Raw genomic sequence first — 21,711 nt, 5'->3', positions numbered from 1 at the left:
CGAATTCTGTTGCCCTTTGTGTCTTATTTGCATTTAAAAGTTCAGCGGCTTTATCTTGGTGTGATTGAGCAGGCTGAAGGAAATGTGTGCAACTCTCTGAGGAAAGTCGATGCTTCCTGTGCTCAGCAGAGGGCGGTGTTGTTTTTCTGTAGTTTTTTACTCCAAGCAATCCTTTAGCGTTCCTTTATGCATTTAGCAGGCTTTTATTCAAAGCAGTTAGGCCTATACAACAAAACGATTAATCTTACGTTTATTCTCATTCCCACTTTTGATTTCATGTCCATTCATCTCATTCAGGTTTGTATTAGCCAAGCCATGAATGCAAAAAATTATGTTTTTATACAGTCTCAGTGTCAAACATTTCACTATTAATAAAAAAGGACTTCATTTAGAATTTTTGATTAAATTAGTATATTTTGTATACTTTTATATACAGTGTTTTAAGAATAATAATTACATTTATTAATAAATAAAAACTTTATTTGCGGCACCTCAGAGTAAAATCTGTACAAATGCTTTCAAAAGCCCTCAGAGAATTGTTCAATGGTGTAACATTTTGCAAAAAAGTACTTTTGAACGTCTGTCAGTAGAGAAAAGCTTTGTGAACTGGGTCACACTAACCAGATAAACACTGACCCCTTGATTATCCCCCAAGACCTTTACTTGCTTTTAAAGACACGTCAGCAGTAAAAACACAACACACCACTCGTATATCGCACATCATTATTATTTTGAACTAGTTTATTAGACTACAGCGATAAATATTTCCTACAGTATCTGTATTTGCCATCACATGGAATATAAAATGAATACAGTGACTATTCAAAATAGTATAAAGATTAATGCTACACCAATTCAGTTGCTGGTTAAAATACTAAAACACTACATTTTGCAGCAACCTAGTGGTTACTTACAAGCAGATTCAGGTTTAGAATGCAAGTTTTAGTATCATTTATGTTGATTTGGATCTTACTCCCTACCAATGACTCCTTCTCAAACTTTCCTCTACTCTTTCTTACATAACCCTTACCCTGTTTCCTCCCAACCCCTCCGTCTCTTCATGTATTCACCCCCTACTGATCCTGCTTTCGGATCCAGCAGTAGGAGTTCCTGCCCACCCAGAAACCAGGGAAGAGCTTCTCCTTGAAACTGGCTGCAAACCGATGAATCAGTCTGACCTCCTTTGAGCCGTTCTCTCCATCTTCGACCAGGAAAAACTTAATGATGCCAGCTGGCTGGTCAGCGTAGATGCCGATGGTGGGACAGAGGGGAGCCTGGAATTCGATGTTCTCTCCGTTGTGCCAGACGTGGTAGCAGGATCCGGCCCAGCCCACACCCCATGACAGGTCGTTCTCTCCCAGCCCACATTGGCCATCCTTAGCTTTCCGCCCTGCGCTTTCACACGCCGCCCCAATCACCACCCAGCCCTCGCAGTCCACCTCCCAGTACCCACGACTGCCCAGAAGACCCTCCTTACACAGCACCTTCAGGAGGATATCGTCAAAGTTATCCTTGCAGCAGTTGCATGGTTACCACATGTTGACCATAACAATCTTACGCATTACATTCTGTCATTTACTCACCCTCATGTCATTTCAAACCTGCATAGCTGTCCTCATGCTGAGTTGAACTTGTGGGTGAATTAATCATTCAGACTGGTTTTGTGAACCATATCAGCGGATTCATTGAAATATTAGACTAATGATTTTTTCATGAAGCAATACAATCACATACATAGAACTATGAAAGCCCATTTCCGCCACATACAAATCTCATGCTGAAAAATATGAGATAAGCATAATTATGACAAAAATGTGAGATGTGTATGTTATGACACAAAAGGTTGAAATTATGAGATAGAAAGTCATAATTATGACATAAAAATAACAAATTATCATTTAAAAAACATCACAAAAAGTTGAAATTGTGAGGCTAAGTTATAATTATGAGATAGAAAGCAAAAGTTATGAGACAAATGTCATTGTGACAACAATGAAACAATGAAATACTAAATAATAATCATGATATCCAAATTGACATTAGATTTTTTGTCATAATTACGACTTTTAGTCTTATTATTCTAATTTAGAATAACTCAGATTCTTTTTCTCAATCATGACCTAGTATTTCATAATTTCAATTCATGTCATAATTATGGCGTTCATGCTTTTTTAATCTGTGCTTATGTGTGAATAAATGCCTAAATCAAATCTTTCCATCATATAAAACAATCATGTCTCTTGAGAAGACTTGGATTCACTCATATAGATTTATATAGACTATTTTAATGATGTCTCTATGCAGTTTGTGAAGCTTGAAAATGTTAATTACTATAAAACTGATGTAAAAACTTTCAATCAAAGAACAAAAATATGAGAATTAAAAAAATAATAATTTTTTCTTCTAAAGAATAAAAATATTTGGAAAGACATGAGGATGAGTAAATGATGACATTTTTGCAATTTTTTTGCATGACTACGCCTTTAAACCATAAATAAGAAGATAATACTAAATGGAAGAATCACATGACCTGTTCAAAAATGGGTTTTATAAATCACACAAGAAGTAGAGACAGATTCAGAGACTCACTTACATACCTGTGGTGAATGTTCATATCTCTCTGGCCTGTCTAGAACAGGACACACTTCCTCTGACATACGTGACACTTTGGCTCCACCTTCTGAGAGCCACAACATTTTCTGAGCAGTTCTGTCATCCAGAGAGAGATTTATCCAGTCTGAGAGAGAAATAACATTTCAGAGGTCAAGGGCATATTAAATTATAATATAGAACTATATGTGACCCTGGAGCACAAAAGCAGTCTTAAGTCGCTGGGGTATATTTGTAGCAATAGCCAATTAAAGGCAATTTTCTCAGTATTTTGATTTTTTTGCACCCTCCGATTCCAGATTTTCAAATAGTTGTATCTCGACTAGGGCTGGACGATATGGCCAAAATGTATATCACTATATATTTCTTAATTTCGGTCGATACAAACGCCACAAATAAATCAATGTATGGGAAACTGGTAATGTATATCGAAATATCGGAAATGTGTTTAAAAATCATATCACCGTTATTGAAAAAAATTATATCGCGATACATATTGATATTGAATTATTGTCCAGCCCTAATCTCGACCAAATATTGTCCTAACCTAACAAACCATACATCAATGGAAAGCTGATTTATTCAGCTGATGATGCATAAATCTCAATTTCGAAAAATTGACCCTTATGACTGGTTTTGTGGTCCAGGGTCACATATAAAAAGCATAAAACCAAGACAATTCCTGTAATGTTCCTGCGCACATTTCATCAGCTCAGCTCTAGTATTGGGTTCAGTGATGTTGGGGTCATATGGTGGCGCCTTTTCTGTGATGGAAGGAAGAAGAAAGAGCAAGAGGTCATTATATTCTATACCATGACTGCATAATCCTATTTAAATGTCAGCTATCTAATGGAGGCCCAAGCTCCATGTGACTTCCATTGTATTATGATCCTCTCCCATTAACACTATTAAGACAGTGAGGCATAAAGACAGCTGCACTCACCTTGAAAAAGCCATGGTAATGATCACACATGCAAACCATACTGTCAGATTTACATGCTATTTTGATTTGAATATAAGTGTCTGTTCTATTATAAGACCAGTATGTTCTCCAAACCTTAAATGACTTGTTGATAATGATCTGAGGCGGTTTTAGTGGGCATTAAACATGGTGAAATTAAAGGTAGCTACACCTCTGTATCCGTGATCATCAGGACACCTGCAGTGTTTACCGAGCTTTAATGAATGATCACGTGACAAGTTTTAAAACAAATAGTTCAATTCACAGATAAAATATGCACAAAATCTGAAAACTGTTACCTCATTCTTAATAAATTAATATTTTGGAATAAATGTAAAATGCTAAACATTACATTTATACTTGGTTTGAATAAATATAACTTAAAAACATGGTTAATGCAAGCATGAAAATATTATTGTAATGGTTGTTTTTAATAGTGAAATAAATGTTTTTATTATTATTATTTATTTATGTAAATCCCTGTTCCAGCTGACACATTTTCAGCATAAAAAATTACATTTGAGAAAACAACAACTAATGGACCTTTTTCACAAGACTGTGATGACGCGTTTAACGGTCATCAGCATCGTAAATCCTCGAAAGTTTTTCATATTTGTATTTTTTTTAAATGTATGTACATTTATAACACTATTCTTTGTATTGTATCACCTTTGCATCAAATTACAAAAAAACAGTTAACGCTAATGCAAGGGTGTTTCTAATGCAGCGTCTATGGGAGGGATGATAAATTTGACATCGTTCTCTCTTCTGACTGCCGTAATCAGTCTCTCTCAATTGTTTTCTTTTTATTGAAAGTCATAAAAACACTATCGTGGAGTTTTTCTTTTGCTATCTGAGCAAATGGGAATGCAAAAAATATATTTGTAGTACTCCCCCATTCACTGCTCTTCAAGTTAACCCAACTATGACGACTTCCGCTGCTGAGAAACCCGCAAATGTGAAAAAGGTCCATACAATTATACTTTTCAGTTTTACATTAACAATGTAATTATTGTTCTGTTTATTAAACAGCTTTTTTTATTAAGTTAGTGCTTTTTAAGCATTTTTACATTACTTTTCCACGACATTCTAATTTATTGAGATGCACCTGTACAAATGCAGCAATAAATTTCATATTTCACATGCATTTATCCTTTTTTTATATCATCTTATTTTTGGATCTTCAGTCATCAGTATTTGGTAAACACTGCAGGTGTCATGATGGTCACAGACACGGAGTTGTAACTTGAATTCACCAAACTGACTGATAACAAAAAATCCTCACCGATTATGTTTTCAAGTCATTTCAAATTTGAATGTTACGTGACCTAAAGCAGTGATATCAAAGTGGGATAGTTATGTAATCAGTCTTCCCATTAACACCATTATTTATTCAGACCAATTTGTGGATGCTGGTTGCACACAATAATATCGCGTGAGCAATGCAATAGGCCAATCATACCGCAATGGAGGCACTGCCTCCTCTTAGCGAATTTTCCCCATTCATTCTCTATCAGCCACGGTATGCTCAGTGGGCTCAGGGGAGGCAAAAAAGACGCTTACTGCTGATGTAACTGTCCCTGTTGGACAGTGTCACTTTAAAAAAAAATAATAATAAGCAGGTTTGCATGTTTCTGGAGGGTGGGGTTTTGGAGAGCAGCTGTAGCAAAAGGGGATGCTCTGGTTAAGACAGTGAAAACATGATTGCATAGTTTACAGTTACCTGCAGGATTTGCTTCTGCTCTTGATCCTTTTCTTCCTGTAGGGGTGAAAATGTACATCAATTAAAATCAGAGGTTACCATCAAACCATTTTAAGTGAAAGCACAGGCGGTTTAGAAATGATACTGACGCTGCACAATCATTCTAGAGTCTTCCCTTTCCTTACATTGCTTTTCTGATCCTCCTTCCTTACCTCTCGTGCGCAATATATCACCCCGTGGTATGCCATTCATCTACCCCCACTGTTGTTAGCACTGAATCATATAGTTTACCCATGCCTGTCAGGGTTTAGGTTACATCTAAGAAGCATGCTAGGCCTAAACTTATATTCACCATAGACACACATCAAAGGCTCTGACAGCAGTTTCCAAGAATACATTTTTGTTTCTGCCGCACTTCATTTCCACGGTGCTAGTGGTGTTGGCATGTTTATGTCCAGCACTGGGATGCAGGCTTAACACTTTTCTCGTTACTGTTGATTTTCTCAAGCACCTTCTGAGAAAGCCATCTGCAATCCTCTGGCTCATGTATTACAGCTCACACATTTTTTTTTTGCCTTCTTTTGTTAATGTGGACAGTAATATTAGCTGCTCCCTTGGGTTATCATAATTATCAGTGGCATTAAGTGCATTGGTGCAATTTTTGTCAGTTTAAGTGTGAATTGTATGTGAATTGCAGCAGCAGATTAGTGGCTAAGAGGGAAAAGGTCACTGTAACAATGAAACACAACTATCCACATAATATCCTGCAAACAGAGTGTGGTAGTGGCTAAATATCAGGGCTGAAACGGAAAGGTTGCTGGTTTGAGTCCTGCAAGAAGCATTCCTCAATAAAGACGATGTTTTGTATTGTTTTTCAGTTAAATATCTAGAAATAAAAAAAAGATAATTTACAAGACAAGTAACACTGCATAATATGTTTTCAGGGAATATATATATATATATATATATATATATATATATTTAAATGTATCTTTACTACAAAAATAGATTTTATGTTGAAATATTTGGATAAAATACAAGTCTATTTTGTTTAATTGCAGTGACATACTTTTTTAAATTTGAGAAAGTCTATACACTTGTATTTTTGCCTTAAATCTTGGTATCTTATCCAGTGTTGCTTCTCAAATAAATCTTATTTTAAAGTATATTTTTAAGGCATGTTTTAGCTATTTTATTTTCAATATTTTATTTCAGTATTTTTAAATATTTTTTGTTTAATTTTTTAGATATTTTAAATGTAATTAAAAGTCTTTTTTTTTCAGTGTAAGGTTCTTTTGTCAGCTGATTGGGAAAAAAAGTCTGAAATTTACTCCATGAAGAATTTTGTCTCACATTTCAGTGATATCAGATACCATCAGCAAAAAAAAAAAAGTCATGCTGTCAGTAATTCCTCAGTCACGTTTAAGCGAGCCTGCGATGATGGTAAAAGCGGTTTGGACTTGAGACTCTCTTTCGATTGGCTGCGCGGTTCGGGCGGTGGGAGGGGACAGGGGTGACTGACATCACTATAATGGGTCACTTCTAAGTGATCGGGTCAGCTGTGTTTCTGCACATATAGGACGGGGACTTCTGTACACCTGTTCAAGAACCCCAGCGCTGTTTGTGATCTTGCTGACAATCACTGAGAACATCATCATCCCTATAATCTTTTATTTAATGTGTTATACACTGTCACAAACTGTGGCACAAACTGTCACTGCAGCGATACCCTTTCAAAAGGTACTAATATGTACACTTTGGGTACTATGTACTTTTGAACCACTAATATGTACCATTTAGGGTAAACTAAGGTATAACGATGTAACTTCTAGCCTTTGTACCTCAGGATACCAACTCAGTGACAATTTTGTACCTTTTTTTTCTGAGAGAAACACATGCTCTCCGCACATTACGACAGGGAAACCCTTATAGGCCATCAAGAAATTATGAGATACAAGCTCATCCAAATGGAAAATAATGAAAAAAAAAAAGTAAATGTCGCAGTCATTAATCTTTCTGCAGTGAAACCTTAGATATAATCCTGGTGCACATATAAACTCCATCAGATGCTTGGGACTTAAAGAGGGAGTTATAGAGGAATGGATGGTACAGAGCGAAGGGAACTGAAGTGGTAAAGAAATCAGGGCTAGAGATTAGCAACTGCTGCTGACAGGTCACTCCATCAGTCATAGCCTGTTTCACCCTCTCTTCGGGACCTCTCCCTTATAGGGGCTGGTATGGAGGGAGTCAGGAAGAACAGGAGGGAGGGGTCGAACATAACAGCCATGGTCATGAAGCAGAGCTCCAAAATAAAACAAATCAGAAAGATCTAAAAATGTCGGATGTGGAGTCTGTGTTCACGCAATCTGAAGCCATGCTGACAGCTCTTCAAGTCAAGGTTTTCTCCCTGGTGTGAGATTCAACCCTGGTGGTGACTTGGTGGAGAATGAGCATGACTGGAAGAATGCTGTAAACAAGAGGTACACGGAGGGGGTCCGGGTGAAAGCCTTGTTTCAAAATCCCCAATGTCCAATAAGGGATCATTCACAAAGCCTCGTTCACGCACATCTTTCACCAGACCAACACATAATGGTGAAAGACTGAGGGCGGATTCAGAAGACATGAGAAGGTGATGAGTACTGCAAATAATAAAAACAGTTTATTTATTGACATCTTTGTCTTGTTTTCCATAAAACAAAACACATTCTGAACACACTCTAAAAATCAGTAGAAAAACAAAAGAGCTACTGGTAATTTTTTTGTCAGGACATTATCTATAAAATTTACAGACATTTTCTTTAATCCTAAAACACAACACAATGCAAGACGTAATAAAAAATAAATAAATAGGGAAAAACCTATGAAAAATAAATATGTAAAATTCTTTTACATTAACAGACCTTTCTTGAGCCTACACTTTTAAAACAAAAATAAATTCATTTTTAATTTTTAAATATATTACATTTATTAAACAACTGTGTAAAATATTAGGGTATTTTTCTTTTTTGAGCATAAATGTAACAACATTTTGTGAGGTTTATGCTTACAAATAATTTAATTAGTATGAAAATAAGTAGCTTTCACATTTTTATGTATATAATTCTCTAAAGATTTATATTCTCTAAAAAAAGTTGTATTTTCTTGCAAAAAATATGCTTCTTAAGTAAATTAATTTTAAGAATATATTTTTAATGGAAACTAAGACAAAAATACTTATTAAAAACATTTTTGCAGTGAGTTGACAGAATTTGTTTTTAATTGTATATATAATTGTGATTATGGGCTGAAGTGAATCAAGTGTTTGAAAAGGTCAGATCATTCACCCAAGTGGAAACCGTGAGCATGGCATTGTGGGAAATCCATGTTATATTTTGTTTCTACATTATAATTTATAACCTAAACATTAACCCCCAGTTTCACAGTCAAGGCTTAAACCTAGTCCCAGACTAAAATGTAAGTCTGAGCTGTTTCAACTAAAATAAACTTGCACTGACTGATCTTAAAATATACTAGTGCCTTTGTTTTGTCTCAAGATGCACACCAGTAATGTGTTTTCTAAGGCACATTTATAAAAAATACTTCAATGTCCTAATTGAACTATGGCCTAATCCTGGCTTAGTCTAAGCCCCGTCTGTGAAACCAGGCATAAATATTGTCAACTGAACCACATTGTTATCTTTTCAATAAAAGTGGCATCTACACTTCATTACCCCACATCAAGGCAGCAGCATGTCATCATTGATAAGTTAATAAGAAACCAGTAGGGGCCTCTTTTCATCTTTTAATGAGGTGCAAGAGGGTCCTAACAAGGAGAAAAAATATATATTAGGGCTGGGTTTTGACACAAATTTCACGATTCGATTCTATTCTCATTCACAAGCTTGCGATTCGATTCGATCTGGTACACATGCTAAATTTTCCCAAGGAAAAAAATCTCTTAACTAATGCTGTAAAATATACATGAGAGTCAGTTGGTACTACATCACTATAATATTGAAGGTTAAAACTGACTGATTTTTTAGGCTATACAACTGCTTACATTTTTATAATAAAAGTTACAATTACATAATAATATTTCTACTTCAATTCGTTTTTTAAATATAAACACTTAAATGGTGGCTGTCATAAAAAATAAATAAATTAAACAATGAAGAAAAGTAAAAGTTATAATGAATATATTAAATGGTGCATATATTTAGCAAAATGCTCCTCTCTACAGTTTATTTTTCTATCTGACTAATGAGTTTATGGTCACCGAATATGTTTTTCTGAGGTAAATGCGACGTTACATGGCATTGTTTACAAGCCGTTATATTGACGTCCTTGCGCGGCTGAAACACTGATTGAGCGATTACAGCGACCACTCCACATTAACAGCGCCACAATGGCATTTATTGTTTGATTACTGCAATACAATGAACATAGTTTGAAATCTGAGACTTTGTTTCATATTAAAAGTACCAAAGCACAATGCTTACTGCGATTTATTGGATGGGAAGTGCCCTTCAATATGCCACCCATTAACTGAAAACAGGCTAGAATAATCGATTCTTGGGATTTAAGAATCGATATCGTTTCGTAAAAATGAGAATCGATCACAATCGAGATATCGATCTTTTTTTTTACCCAGCCCTAACATATTATATTATATTATATTATATTATATTATATTATATTAATTTACAGACATTTTCTTTAATCCTAAAACACAACACAATGCAAGACGTAATAAAAAATAAATAAATAGGGAAAAACCTATGAAAAATAAATATGTAAAATTCTTTTACATTAACAGACCTTTCTTGAGCCTACACTTTTAAAACAAAAATAAATTCATTTTTAATTTTTAAATATATTACATTTATTAAACAACTGTGTAAAATATTAGGGTATTTTTCTTTTTTGAGCATAAATGTAACAACATTTTGTGAGGTTTATGCTTACAAATAATTTAATTAGTATGAAAATAAGTAGCTTTCACATTTTTATGTATATAATTCTCTAAAGATTTATATTCTCTAAAAAAAGTTGTATTTTCTTGCAAAAAATATGCTTCTTAAGTAAATTAATTTTAAGAATATATTTTTAATGGAAACTAAGACAAAAATACTTATTAAAAACATTTTTGCAGTGAGTTGACAGAATTTGTTTTTAATTGTATATATAATTGTGATTATGGGCTGAAGTGAATCAAGTGTTTGAAAAGGTCAGATCATTCACCCAAGTGGAAACCGTGAGCATGGCATTGTGGGAAATCCATGTTATATTTTGTTTCTACATTATAATTTATAACCTAAACATTAACCCCCAGTTTCACAGTCAAGGCTTAAACCTAGTCCCAGACTAAAATGTAAGTCTGAGCTGTTTCAACTAAAATAAACTTGCACTGACTGATCTTAAAATATACTAGTGCCTTTGTTTTGTCTCAAGATGCACACCAGTAATGTGTTTTCTAAGGCACATTTATAAAAAATACTTCAATGTCCTAATTGAACTATGGCCTAATCCTGGCTTAGTCTAAGCCCCGTCTGTGAAACCAGGCATAAATATTGTCAACTGAACCACATTGTTATCTTTTCAATAAAAGTGGCATCATATCAACTGGAAGAACCGTCTGCTGTTGAGTAACTTTGAACTTCACCTCTTTTTAGCATCAGCAGTTATGTAGATGATCTCAGGGTCATTGCTGGGCTTTGGTGTTTTTCGCTCTTGATGACACTGCAGAAAGCAAGCTGTTTGTGTTGGACACGTCCGTAGCGTGCCTTGCCAACCCCTGCCATGCTACGGGCACGCTGGTATGGTTCATATTTGGTGGCTGGATCAAGGAGACGCTAGGCATGATGATTTGAAAGGGAAGGCGATGGATATGATCTTGTGGCCCCCCAAGTGTTGAAAACCACATGCTGAGTGTCGGCCCTCTGTTGATTGCTTACTTGAAACAGGCCCGATGGAAAATAACATGAACAGACAGATGCACAAATAGAGGGATTCATGTCTGTAAAGGGAGATTTCAGAGGAGTGACCCGTCACAGTCCTGGGAAAGACATTCAACCCGCTCGGATAAGAGACATTCTCAGATATTGGTTAGATCGGATCTCTCTTAACAGTGATTGAGTTGGTTTCCATGCTGACGTAGATTGCTGAGAATTACGCACTCACAGTGCACCATGCTAATCTTGCCAGACACTGCCATGCCCAGTAAGTCAGACCCAACTTGGCTAAATCTCAGAAGGCATAAATAAAACAAGGATTGTGGAGCTGTTACCCAGCCCTAACATATTATATTATATTATATTATATTATATTATATTATATTATATTACATTATTGCTATAGGCTATTGTTTTAATTTACGTGAATATTACAAATGTTCAAATTAAAAAACAACTAAAATTGAAATGAAATTGAGAGCGAGAGTGAGAGAGAAGCAGAGAGAGTTGTCGAGATGACAGATGAGGGCGACATGTGAAAGTAGAAGGGTGAAAGAGGTACCATGCAACTATATTAACACCTGAAAGAAGACTCATCTGATGAATGCTGGTCATTTCACTTGTATATCAATCTTACTGTGTGATATTGAATTTGGAAACATTTTAAAATATGCAATGATTTACTTGTAGTGATGGGCATACACAATATACATTTCTAGTAAATATAAATGCTGAGTAAAGCACAGCTACAACGCCTTCCATATGTGTACACATATGTTTGCATTTGACCTCTTTAAAGTACTTAAAATAGTATGTAAGTCTAGAGGATTTTTGACAACATGCTTACCTTAAAATATATGCAGGCTCGAGGGAGTGTACAAGGTCTTGTATGGCCATCCCTCCTCTTATAATAATTTGTTGTCAATAGATTGAGTAGAGCAGCTGCTAAACTCTTTGTCACTGTAAAGACTATTATTATTTTCCTGTGTGATGTTAAACTGTGCACAAGAGCCTGGAGAGTAACAGTAGGACAATAATGTTCAAGGTGCCCTCTTCTCATGATGTCGCCCATTAATCTTTCCTGTGTACCTTTGATCTGGGCTGTCAGAGAATATGCAACTCACACAAACTGTCAGAATAACCCTCCATCAAGTCAGCATTGTGGTGACACGTTTAGTTTGTGTACTGTCACCAGCACTGTAAATACTGCAGGTCTTAAGCACGTAGACTGGGTTTAAAGTGTCTAGAAAGATGTCTGGTTGCATCACCAGGTGCATACCATGAGATGAGTTATTTCTTACATTTTAGACACACACACACACACACACACACACACAATATTTTCCTTTGTTTTCCAATTGTACATGTCAGTCTGTGTCAGTACCACAAGCACCATGCATTCATATCTACTATTGCTGCTGTGTTTTTTATTTTGCGATATACCAAGATGACAATGAGAAAAACTATTATATAAACTATTTATAAAAATATAAATATTAATATTTATACATACAACAAAATATTTATAAAAATAAAATTCAATAAAATGTTTATAAAATATAATAATAATATTTCTTTTTTATATATATAAAAAAAAAAAGATATTTATAAAAATCTAAAAAATGTAAATTGTAAAATGAAGTTGTTTTAATGTCCATTTTACCTTGTCATTTATATGACTTATTTTAAATAAATATAATAATACCATAACCAGAGACTTTGTTCTCTAGGGCTTTTCATCAGACAACTTAATTTTTCCCCCTTACATAGATTTACTATTTTCCTATGTATTATGTTTTATTTTGCATTTCCTTTTTTTATTATTTCCATGTACTATTTTATTTTTATTTTATTATTCTTACAATGTCAGTTTTCTCTGCCAATTGTATCGCCTTCCTTGTATATCTTTGCAAAAGTTACAAATACATAATAACTGTTTTAAAAGATGCTGAAGTTTTACTTATTTATTTGTCAGTGCCAGATTATTAAAAATATAAAGCAACATCCAATGATGCATTGGTAGCAAGTTACAGATCTTAGCAACAATGAATGCGTCCTGGCACACAGGTGAGGTTCTGCTGATAATGAACTGATAAAGGTGAGGCAATGAGAGCAGCCCTTACCTGCTTTCTTTACTTCAGGCATGATTCCGTTGGTGCTTGGGGTACTACTGGGCATTGCAGGGCTGGATGAGTGTCTTTCGACTCTGAGTCTCTCTGTCTCTGGGTTCCCTTCTTATTAACTCTGTGAAAAAGGGGGAGGAAAAGACATTGCCGAAGGGGAGGGGAGGGGGTCTGTAGGTGGTCGAGGTGCTGATCATGAGGTCCATCCTGTTACCTAAAGCACTCACATGTTACCATCAAACGAGTCAATAAAAGGATATACAGTAGGACCACACACATACACAGTTATGATTATAAATCTAGATATGCAATGCCATGATGAACTGATACTAGGTGCAGAGTGCAAAATAGAAGGGCAGTTTAGCTTATTCAACTGAAAAGTGTGTAGTACAAAACATTGAGAAAGAGTTTGTTTATACCAGAAGAAGACAGAATGGGTTCTTTGAGCAGGGGGTCTGACATTGCACTCACATTACTGTCACGTCTGAAGGACATCTTCACACGCAGCCCAAGGATAAACACAAGTTTTTGTTTACCTTGTGGGAAATGTTATCCACAGCAACTTTGCTAATAGTGAGGTATCAGAACATTTTGACTTTACAAATATATCAGAAGGGAGCCTATTATTTTAGACTAATCTTACCTCATAAAAAACACCTTGATTGAATGATTTACAGAATCTGCGAGTATAGTTGCAGCAAACCTCATGTCAAAGCTCATGATGCCTCCCAAAATGACAATAGCATCAATTTCTTAATCAAACAGACGGATCGGAAAAACAGCAAAGCTGTACTAATCTGAAGTGGATCCGCTGAACTGTATTACAAGACATTATCACTCAGTAATGAGAGACGTTTCTTCATCTCAAAGCTCTGAGTCTTAAATCACACGGTGATTCTTTAATGCTTGAAAGCAGACTGTCGATTAAGTCAGTATCTGGCCTGTCTTCATTCCTGATAAACGAGACGGGTGTATTCCTCATCCCTCAGACACTCATTCTTTTCACACTCTTCCTCTTAGCACCTCTGTTCTCTCTTTATCGTTGTAATGAGAAACAGCTTCCCTTCCACGGAGCGCTCTGTTTCATTAGCTCCTCACGCTTTGAAGACTTGTAAGTTAGGCAGTGGAATTTTAATAGGTGGCAACTGTACGCTATGTTTAGCTAAAATACAGAGTATTGTGTGGGTGTGTGAATGTATAGGACGTTTTAAGAGAGACATCCTAACCATGCCTCCCTCCGAAATAGCATCGGCAGAATGACAATGATTTGTAGGCTAACCTGCACATAGTTTGACACTGTTTGTGTGCTAGTCTGTTTTGCATAAATCAAACCAGACTATATAGGTCTACAGTATATCTGCATTGCTTATTTCAGTTGTTTGATGCTAGTTACCTGTGATTTATGCATAACAGACTAAAACATTACGTAAATGATGTGCAGTGATAATAGTAATCATGACAATAATAATAATACCACAAATGTTATAAATGTAATATAGATAGATAGATAGACAGATATTTTGTATTATATTATATATAATATTAAATATAATTTAAATAATAATACATACATACATATAGATATAGACTTTAAAATCACACTGGCATCCCTGGCAGGTTTACTCTGAGTAACAGGTAGTAATTGTGACACAACTGTCTCAACTCATAGTGAGAGGATGTGAGATTTATGACTGTCCACTGACAGAGGTCTCTCCAAAACAGAGGTTTCTGTTTCCTTTTCCTGCAATATGTATTGCGGTAGTCTCATATGTCATGCAATTCTTCTTGTGGACACAAATTAAGTGGATTGGGGTTGAGAATCAGATGTTAGGACAGGCTCAGCAAGTGACACACCATGTATCTCTTGAAAAACATTAACATTTCAGTCTTATTTTGGAGATGTTTGGTGTCCTAAACACAATACTAATTAAGTAAAACTAGCATGTCATATTGTGTCTGTTTCTCTTATGTGTGCTTTTTCAGTCTTTCTGTGTGGGTTTGGAAAAATACCCAGTAAAGCCAGCATGTCAAATTGTGTTTGTTTCTCTTATTTGGGCTTTTTGTGTTTTTCTGTGTGTGTTCGGAAAAATACAGCGGCAGGCGAAGAGCGACAGAGTGAGTGAGAAAGAAGTGCACTTACCATGGCACACACACCTCTGTTCTGTCTCAGTTTCAACCATGTGCTTCTTGGTATCCACACATTCATCAGAGCTGCGATGATACTTCTACACTGAATTGGATCTCTATGTAAAGAAAATCACGAGTTAGCCAACACCAAAAATGTACAGAGGGATAAACGTTTGAGATTTGTAAAGTCAGATGTACACTTTATTACTTCTAATTAGCTTAACACAGCTAAAGCGGTAGAAATGAATCAACATCTCCTGCTACATTTTAGCCCACCAGAGCTGTTTACAGAGGCCTGTAAGCACAAATGTGCCAGACCTTTACATACCAGCAGATCCTTTTACATCCAAATGACTTTGAAATTCATTCAAACTCTCTCCTCCTTGCTTTAGAGTTTATCTGTGACATTGACTTTGGCCTGAAATAGTGATTGATTGAGGTCATTGACTTGTAGATGTCCTGCTCCATGGGACTACAAAATCTTTCAGAGAACACGGGTGGGTGGTGTGGTTAAGGGTTTAGGGGAACACAAGAGTGTTGTCGGCGCTGAGCCTCGTAAGATCCAGATTTACCACACACTGCCAAAGCTGCACATGAACGGGCCCAAGACAAACAGACCCATGAGCTGAGAATGTCTGACAGCTGACAAAGATAGCCACAGGTCTGCGGGAGCCGGTCTAGAACATTCTCTCCCCAAGTTCGCTTCTGTTTACAGAACACACACTAATAGCTGTATGATTAGCAACATCTTATGAAGCAGGATGGGTAAAATCTCGAAAAGCCATGTCTGTCAAAGGTCAAGCTTTCACGATTAATCTCAACCAACTGTGGCCATAAGCTGCCTTTTTTCTGAATCTCAATAAAAAAACAGTGAATATTTTGTATAAAGCCTCTGACTATAATTATACTAATACTAAATAAATAATGGTTCAAAGTCAAACTAATTTTAACTGAAATAATTTTTTTTTATAGATTTGCTGGTAACCTACCTTCCATTTTAAGCTCTTATCCTACTCTGTTTTCTATTTGAATATATTGTAAAATGTAATTTATTCCTGTGATGGCAAAGCAGCCATTACTGCACTCTCCAGTGCCACATGATCCTTCAGAAATCATACTAATATGCTGATGATTTGCTGCTCCAAAAAACAGTTGAAAAAAGTTGTGCCGCTAATTTTTTTTTTTTGTGTGGAAATAGTAATGCATTGTTTCTAAGATTCTTTGATAAAAACAAAGTTCAAATAACCAGCATTTATGGAATAGAAATCTTTTGTAACAAAATAAACTGTCACTTTTGATCAGTGCAATGCATCCTTGCTGAATAGTACTAAGTATTGAAGTATTAATTTCTTTAAAAAAAATCTTACTGACCCCAAACTTTGTAATTATAGGCCTAATATAAATTGTAACCTCACTTTAAAATAAAATGTCAAGCTCAATACATCACTCAGGCAATCAGGATTTAAAAAGCAGTATCCACCTTATTTTCACTGTAAGAGCGGATGCAGTAATTTGTACATTTTATGGGTCTGGCTTCCTGTGTCATTGGCTTCCACTGGCTTTTTAGCTGTACAAAACAGCTCGTTTTGCTGCTTGATTTTGCAAAGCTAATGACTGAATGTTCAGTAGTTTATATTAGTTTAGTATTGAGCTTATACCATAACCATGATGAAGAGATATTTGGTTTACAGTAGATGACTAGTTATTTATGGCATCAAGGTGCAGAGTGGAGTGGTATTACCAGCATCAACATGATTCAAAACAAACTAGCTCAAATGGCATTGGGCCAAGAAACAAGTCCAAGAGCTACATATAAGAGAATGAAGAGATGAACTTTTAAAGCTCTCCATCATCCACTGATCACCGGTTTCAAAATGCCTGTATTATTTATGAATGGCATGACTTGTAGTAAACAACCATGTTGACATCTTCAACGGTCATCAAATTATTTTATTAAATCAGTAGTAAAAACACAATCCAACAATGCAGTTATAAGTTACGTTTTTCAATCATTATCTCTCCAGAACGATCCTTCGTTTGTAAATGTATGTGTCATTATGCATGTCATTGAACTCAAAATCTGCTTTAAATTATTATGTACAACACAGGAGTCTTTGTTGCCATGGGAATCATCGTCCTCCGCCATTGGCCGCCCCACCTCCGGCTCCGCCTCCAGACTGATCCTGAGCTCCAGACATCATCAGGAAAAGAACGAGAGGGACAATATACATCCACTGTTGATGAAAGAGAAAAGAAAAACACAACAGAAAGTTAACACATTTGTACACAGTTTAAAATGCAACACATGATGGTTCCTCTCCAGAGTCAATGATTAGTTGCAGGACAATTACAAGCCATTGAATTAATTGGTTTCCCCAAGCAAATAATTTTCAGTTTCATCCTTCCTTGCTCTCTCACTGTCCAACCTCCACCACTTACTGCTTCTCACAAATGACTTTCCACTGGCAGGGAGAAATCAGGAGAAATGAGACTGAAAAAACAGGAAAGAGTGAAGCAAGCAGCGTGGGTCATGAACATCTCTGAGCTTGAGACGACAATCCCCTGCTAAAATTACCGGCCAACCTGATTGTGAGGCACCTATTTAATCAAAACACCACTGATCTGGTCATGACCCAGCAGGAAACGTACACAGAAAAGCATAAGGAAACACACAAACAACTGAACACCAAGCTGAAACAGAGGAAGGATCAGAGGATTTGAGTTTGAATGTATGTGGGTGCGTGTGCTGGCCCATATACACACACAACATTGAGAAATGCAGCTGGAGTGACAGACCAACCAAGTAGGCTAAAATGAGATTTCAGTACTTGAAATGAATGGAAATCAGCTCTGCTCTCTGGCGCCCCCTGGTGGGGTCTGTGCTGAACTGGTGGCCATGAGGAACACTGCACCTCCCAGAATCAAATACCACTGGAACACAGCACAGACCAGCACAAAGTCAACACAGACACAGCACAGTGAATGCAGAACAGCCGAGCATGACACATGCTGCTGGGGAATTAAGAGATCAGTCACAAAGAGGGACATTAGTACTGGTAGGCGTATTCAGGACTGGGCGGAACGGACCAGCAGCTTCAACATGGAGCAGAGCAGCAAATGCAATAACGGTTAGCTCAAAATACAACACCCAAAAACATTTAGGCCTAGTAACGGTCAGCTTAGGCACTGCAGTCCACTTGTTCCACAACACAAACTGCTAATCAAACACAAAAATATGCTAATTCTAAAGAGACACAGTAGAGCAAAAAACTGTTAGCAGGAATGGAGGCCATTTGGACAGGAGGTGAAATAAAGGATGAGAGGAGATTAATGTAATAACACAAAATGTTTTGCACTTTTACTACCTAGGTACCGTAGGTGCGAAAAATGACCACATTAATAATTAGTCAAATGCAAACATAATTATTTGTGTGAACTTAACAGAAACCCAAAGTAAAGACTGGCAAAACAGTAATGTGACACATCATACTGAAAAAATAAAAATACTTACATATTTGGCAAAGAAGGATTTCTGCTCTTGTGGGTTTTTGCCTTTCTTTTCCATTTCCTGTTCCATCCTCTCAATGTAGGGTGCTGTTTCAGGTCTAAATCAGAGCCAAAGAGACAAACAGCTGATAACATATGCGGACAATGCAATTTGTGAGTGTAGTGTTTACCTACTCTATTAAGGACAAAGGGAGCCTTGGAATAAAAAAAAAAGTATCAGAAGTAGCAGTCTGAGAGAGAGTGTGTGTGTGCACTGGTATATATGGTTTATGAGGACACAAATGTGTATAATGACATGGGTGCTACAACGTAAACATGGTTTATGAGGACACTTCCTGTGTCCCCCGTAAAACAAAAGGCTTAGAAAACATACAAAACGGTGTTTTATGAAATGCAAAAATTGCTAGTAGTTTTCTGTGAGGGGTTGGTGTAGGGTGATAGAAAATACAGTTTGTACAGTATAAAAACCATTACGCCTATGGAGAGTCCCCGTAAACCACATATGCAAGTGTGTGCGTGTTTGTACTCACGCAGGTGCAGTGACTGGCGCCACGACACTTATTGTTGAGTTAAAGACTTCCAGGTCAACCTCATCCTCCACCTCTATCCCACGACATGACCCAGGGATTGTTACTATGGAAATGCCAATGATGTATCCGCTGACATCAGTGTGAAGGGTGATGACATCACTGAGGTGGGACTCCACCAGAGAGCACTTGGGAGAAAAGCAAGACAAGATTTATAGCTAAAAATGTCCAACTTTAGGATTTTGCATACATACTATATAAAAATATCTGCATTTACATTTATACACACACTACAGCTCATCTCTTATGCTCACCAAGGCTGCGAAATACAGTAAAAACATTAATATTGTAAAATACTAGAATTTAAAATTATTTTCTATTTCAACGTTTTTAAATGTCATTTAGTCTTGTGATGGAATTTATTCATCATTCTTCAGTGTCGCATGATCCTTCAGAAATCATACTAATATGTGGATTTGGTGCTCAAGACACATTTAAAAAAAAAAATCATTATCAATGTTATCAATGCTAATATGCAATGTTAATATGTTAATATTTCTGTGGAAACGTACAAATTTTTCATGTTGCTTTGATGAATAGATAGTTCAGAATAACCGCATTTATTTTAAATAGACTTTTTTTGTAACATTATAAATGTCTTTACTGTCACTTTTGATAAACTAAATGTATTTTTACTGGATAAAAGTATTGATTTCTTTTAAATAAAATCTTACTGACCCAGAACTTTTGAACATCAGTGTGTGTGTATATTTATTAGTGCTGTCAAACGAGTAATCGCATCCAAAATAAAAGGTTTTGTTTACATAATATATGAGTGTGTACAGTGTATATTTATTATGCATATACAGAGATACACACACATACAGTATATATTTAAGAAAAATATGTTATGTTTATATATTACATATATTTATATATAATTTAGGGATGCACGATATATCGGCCACCATATCGGTATTGGCCGATAAATATGTAATCAGGCTCTCAAAAAGTACATAAAAATTTGGATATAGATTTATCGGCCAACATATCGCTTTCAAAAATAAAGAAGTATCGGTTATCGGTATCGGCCAAAATTTTAATATCGGTGCATCCCTAATATAATTTATATTAATATAAATATATACATGTAAACACGTAAATATTTTCAAAATATATGCTGTATGTGTGTGTATCTATATATTCATAATAAATATACACAGCACACACACATATTATGTAAACAAAAACGTTTATTTTGGATGCGATTTAACGTTTGATAGCACTAATATTTACATTTACATTTAGTCATTTAGCAGACGCTTTTATCCAAAGCGACTCACAAATGAGGATATATACACACACACTCAAATATTTGTAATTAAATATATCTAATGTTGGTATTTGCAGGAGGTTGACTTACGGCTCTAACGAACGTAGTAAGGTAACCTTCAGACTGTCTCTCTGTCTGTCGATCCACCTGTAGAGAGACTCTAGGCACTCGAATCCTGTACAGACCGTCAACTGCTGCCACATCCTGAAGGACACAGACAGAGAAAAACTATATAATACTAGAGAGACAGCAGATACGCTTAAAGGTGCCATAGAATGCATTGATACAATATTTTAAATTGCTCTCTGATACTAAAATAGAAGGTATGTGGCTTAGGTAAGGGCAAAAAATCTCCAGAAAAGGTTTTACATGTCCATTTACAACCCTAAGATTTGTCCCTAGAATGAAACGGTCTGTTTTTATCTTATTTGTAAGGGTCATCATGAATAATAATGCTGAGCTCTGCTCTGATTGGCTGTTTCACAGTGCGGCTCATTTCAGTAGCTCACACAGCAGGAAGGAAACACAGGGAAAATATATATTTCAATACTGTCTCTCGCAGTTATATCGTTGGGTAATTATACTGTATATAAAATGCGGGCATTAGGGAGGTGCTATTAATATGCGGGGCATTGACCCTGAATGCACGATGGCTTTTTACTTTCACTTGCGAGATTTGCAGCTAACCATGTCCCTTTAGTGGCTAGTGTTATTTTATTAGAACGCGTTATTTGTTTTCCGTGCCTTTCTGAATACAGACACCAACCCATCCCTGCACTTCACATTCCCTGCACAGCCTGGAACTTAACATTTATTTCCATGATCTGCCATTTTCACTATTATCCTCGCTTGTTTCTTCACAATACCTGCAGAACTTCTGATGATTCGGCT

At 36.1% G+C, this 21,711-nt stretch overlaps 2 protein-coding genes and 1 long non-coding RNA gene across 4 annotated transcripts in view; 1 reads left to right on the top strand and 2 right to left on the bottom strand.

Annotated features, from left to right (window-relative positions):
* Positions 1 to 489: 489 nt before the first annotated feature.
* Positions 490 to 13,444, bottom strand: LOC107687625 (tripartite motif-containing protein 16-like protein). Its single transcript, XM_016485023.1, has 5 exons — positions 13,327 to 13,444; positions 5,295 to 5,330; positions 3,312 to 3,374; positions 2,598 to 2,737; positions 490 to 1,484 (listed from the first exon to the last, which is right to left on the bottom strand). The coding sequence occupies exons 1-5, from the start codon at positions 13,379 to 13,381 to the stop codon at positions 1,074 to 1,076; spliced, it is 705 nt and encodes a 234-aa protein (XP_016340509.1). The 5' UTR covers positions 13,382 to 13,444; the 3' UTR covers positions 490 to 1,073.
* LOC107687626 (uncharacterized) overlaps positions 7,661 to 21,711 on the top strand; it is a 21,907-nt gene continuing 7,856 nt past the window's right edge. Inside the window, exons 1-2 of the long non-coding RNA XR_001634146.1 lie at positions 7,661 to 7,671; positions 7,764 to 7,766. This is a non-coding gene — a long non-coding RNA (uncharacterized LOC107687626). The remainder of the gene's footprint in view (positions 7,672 to 7,763; positions 7,767 to 21,711) is intronic.
* The window catches only part of LOC107687623 (ER membrane protein complex subunit 10), a 5,578-nt gene continuing 1,234 nt past the window's right edge, over positions 17,368 to 21,711 (bottom strand). The window contains exons 4-8 of one of the 2 annotated variants that reach the window (XM_016485022.1): positions 20,911 to 21,024; positions 19,491 to 19,675; positions 18,965 to 19,058; positions 18,282 to 18,384; positions 17,609 to 17,687 (exon numbers count right to left, since the gene is read on the bottom strand). In XM_016485022.1, the coding sequence (XP_016340508.1) occupies positions 18,298 to 18,384; positions 18,965 to 19,058; positions 19,491 to 19,675; positions 20,911 to 21,024 (480 nt within the window). In that variant the 3' untranslated portion in view covers positions 17,609 to 17,687; positions 18,282 to 18,297. Of the gene's footprint in view, positions 17,688 to 18,281; positions 18,385 to 18,964; positions 19,059 to 19,490; positions 19,676 to 20,910; positions 21,025 to 21,711 lie in introns of both variants that reach the window. The other variant, XM_016485021.1, reaches the window with a different exon arrangement.

The sequence above is a fragment of the Sinocyclocheilus anshuiensis genome, unplaced genomic scaffold (genome assembly GCF_001515605.1).
Source record: "Sinocyclocheilus anshuiensis isolate Anshui unplaced genomic scaffold, SAMN03320099.WGS_v1.1 scaffold361, whole genome shotgun sequence".
NCBI lineage: Eukaryota > Metazoa > Chordata > Actinopteri > Cypriniformes > Cyprinidae > Sinocyclocheilus > Sinocyclocheilus anshuiensis.
The sequence above is the reverse complement of the archived record's forward strand: the minus strand, read 5'-3'. Positions and strand labels throughout refer to the sequence as shown.

Coding starts and splice junctions, on each gene's coding strand:
- LOC107687625 (XM_016485023.1), bottom strand. CDS start 13,381: ATGCCCAGTAGTACCCCAAGCACCAACGGAATCATGCCTGAAGTAAAG. Junction 3,375..5,294: donor AGCAGAAGCAAATCCTGCAG/GTAACTGTAAAC, acceptor CTTCCATCACAG/AAAAGGCGCCACCATATGAC. Junction 2,738..3,311: donor TAGAGCTGAGCTGATGAAAT/GTGCGCAGGAAC, acceptor TTTCTCTCTCAG/ACTGGATAAATCTCTCTCTG.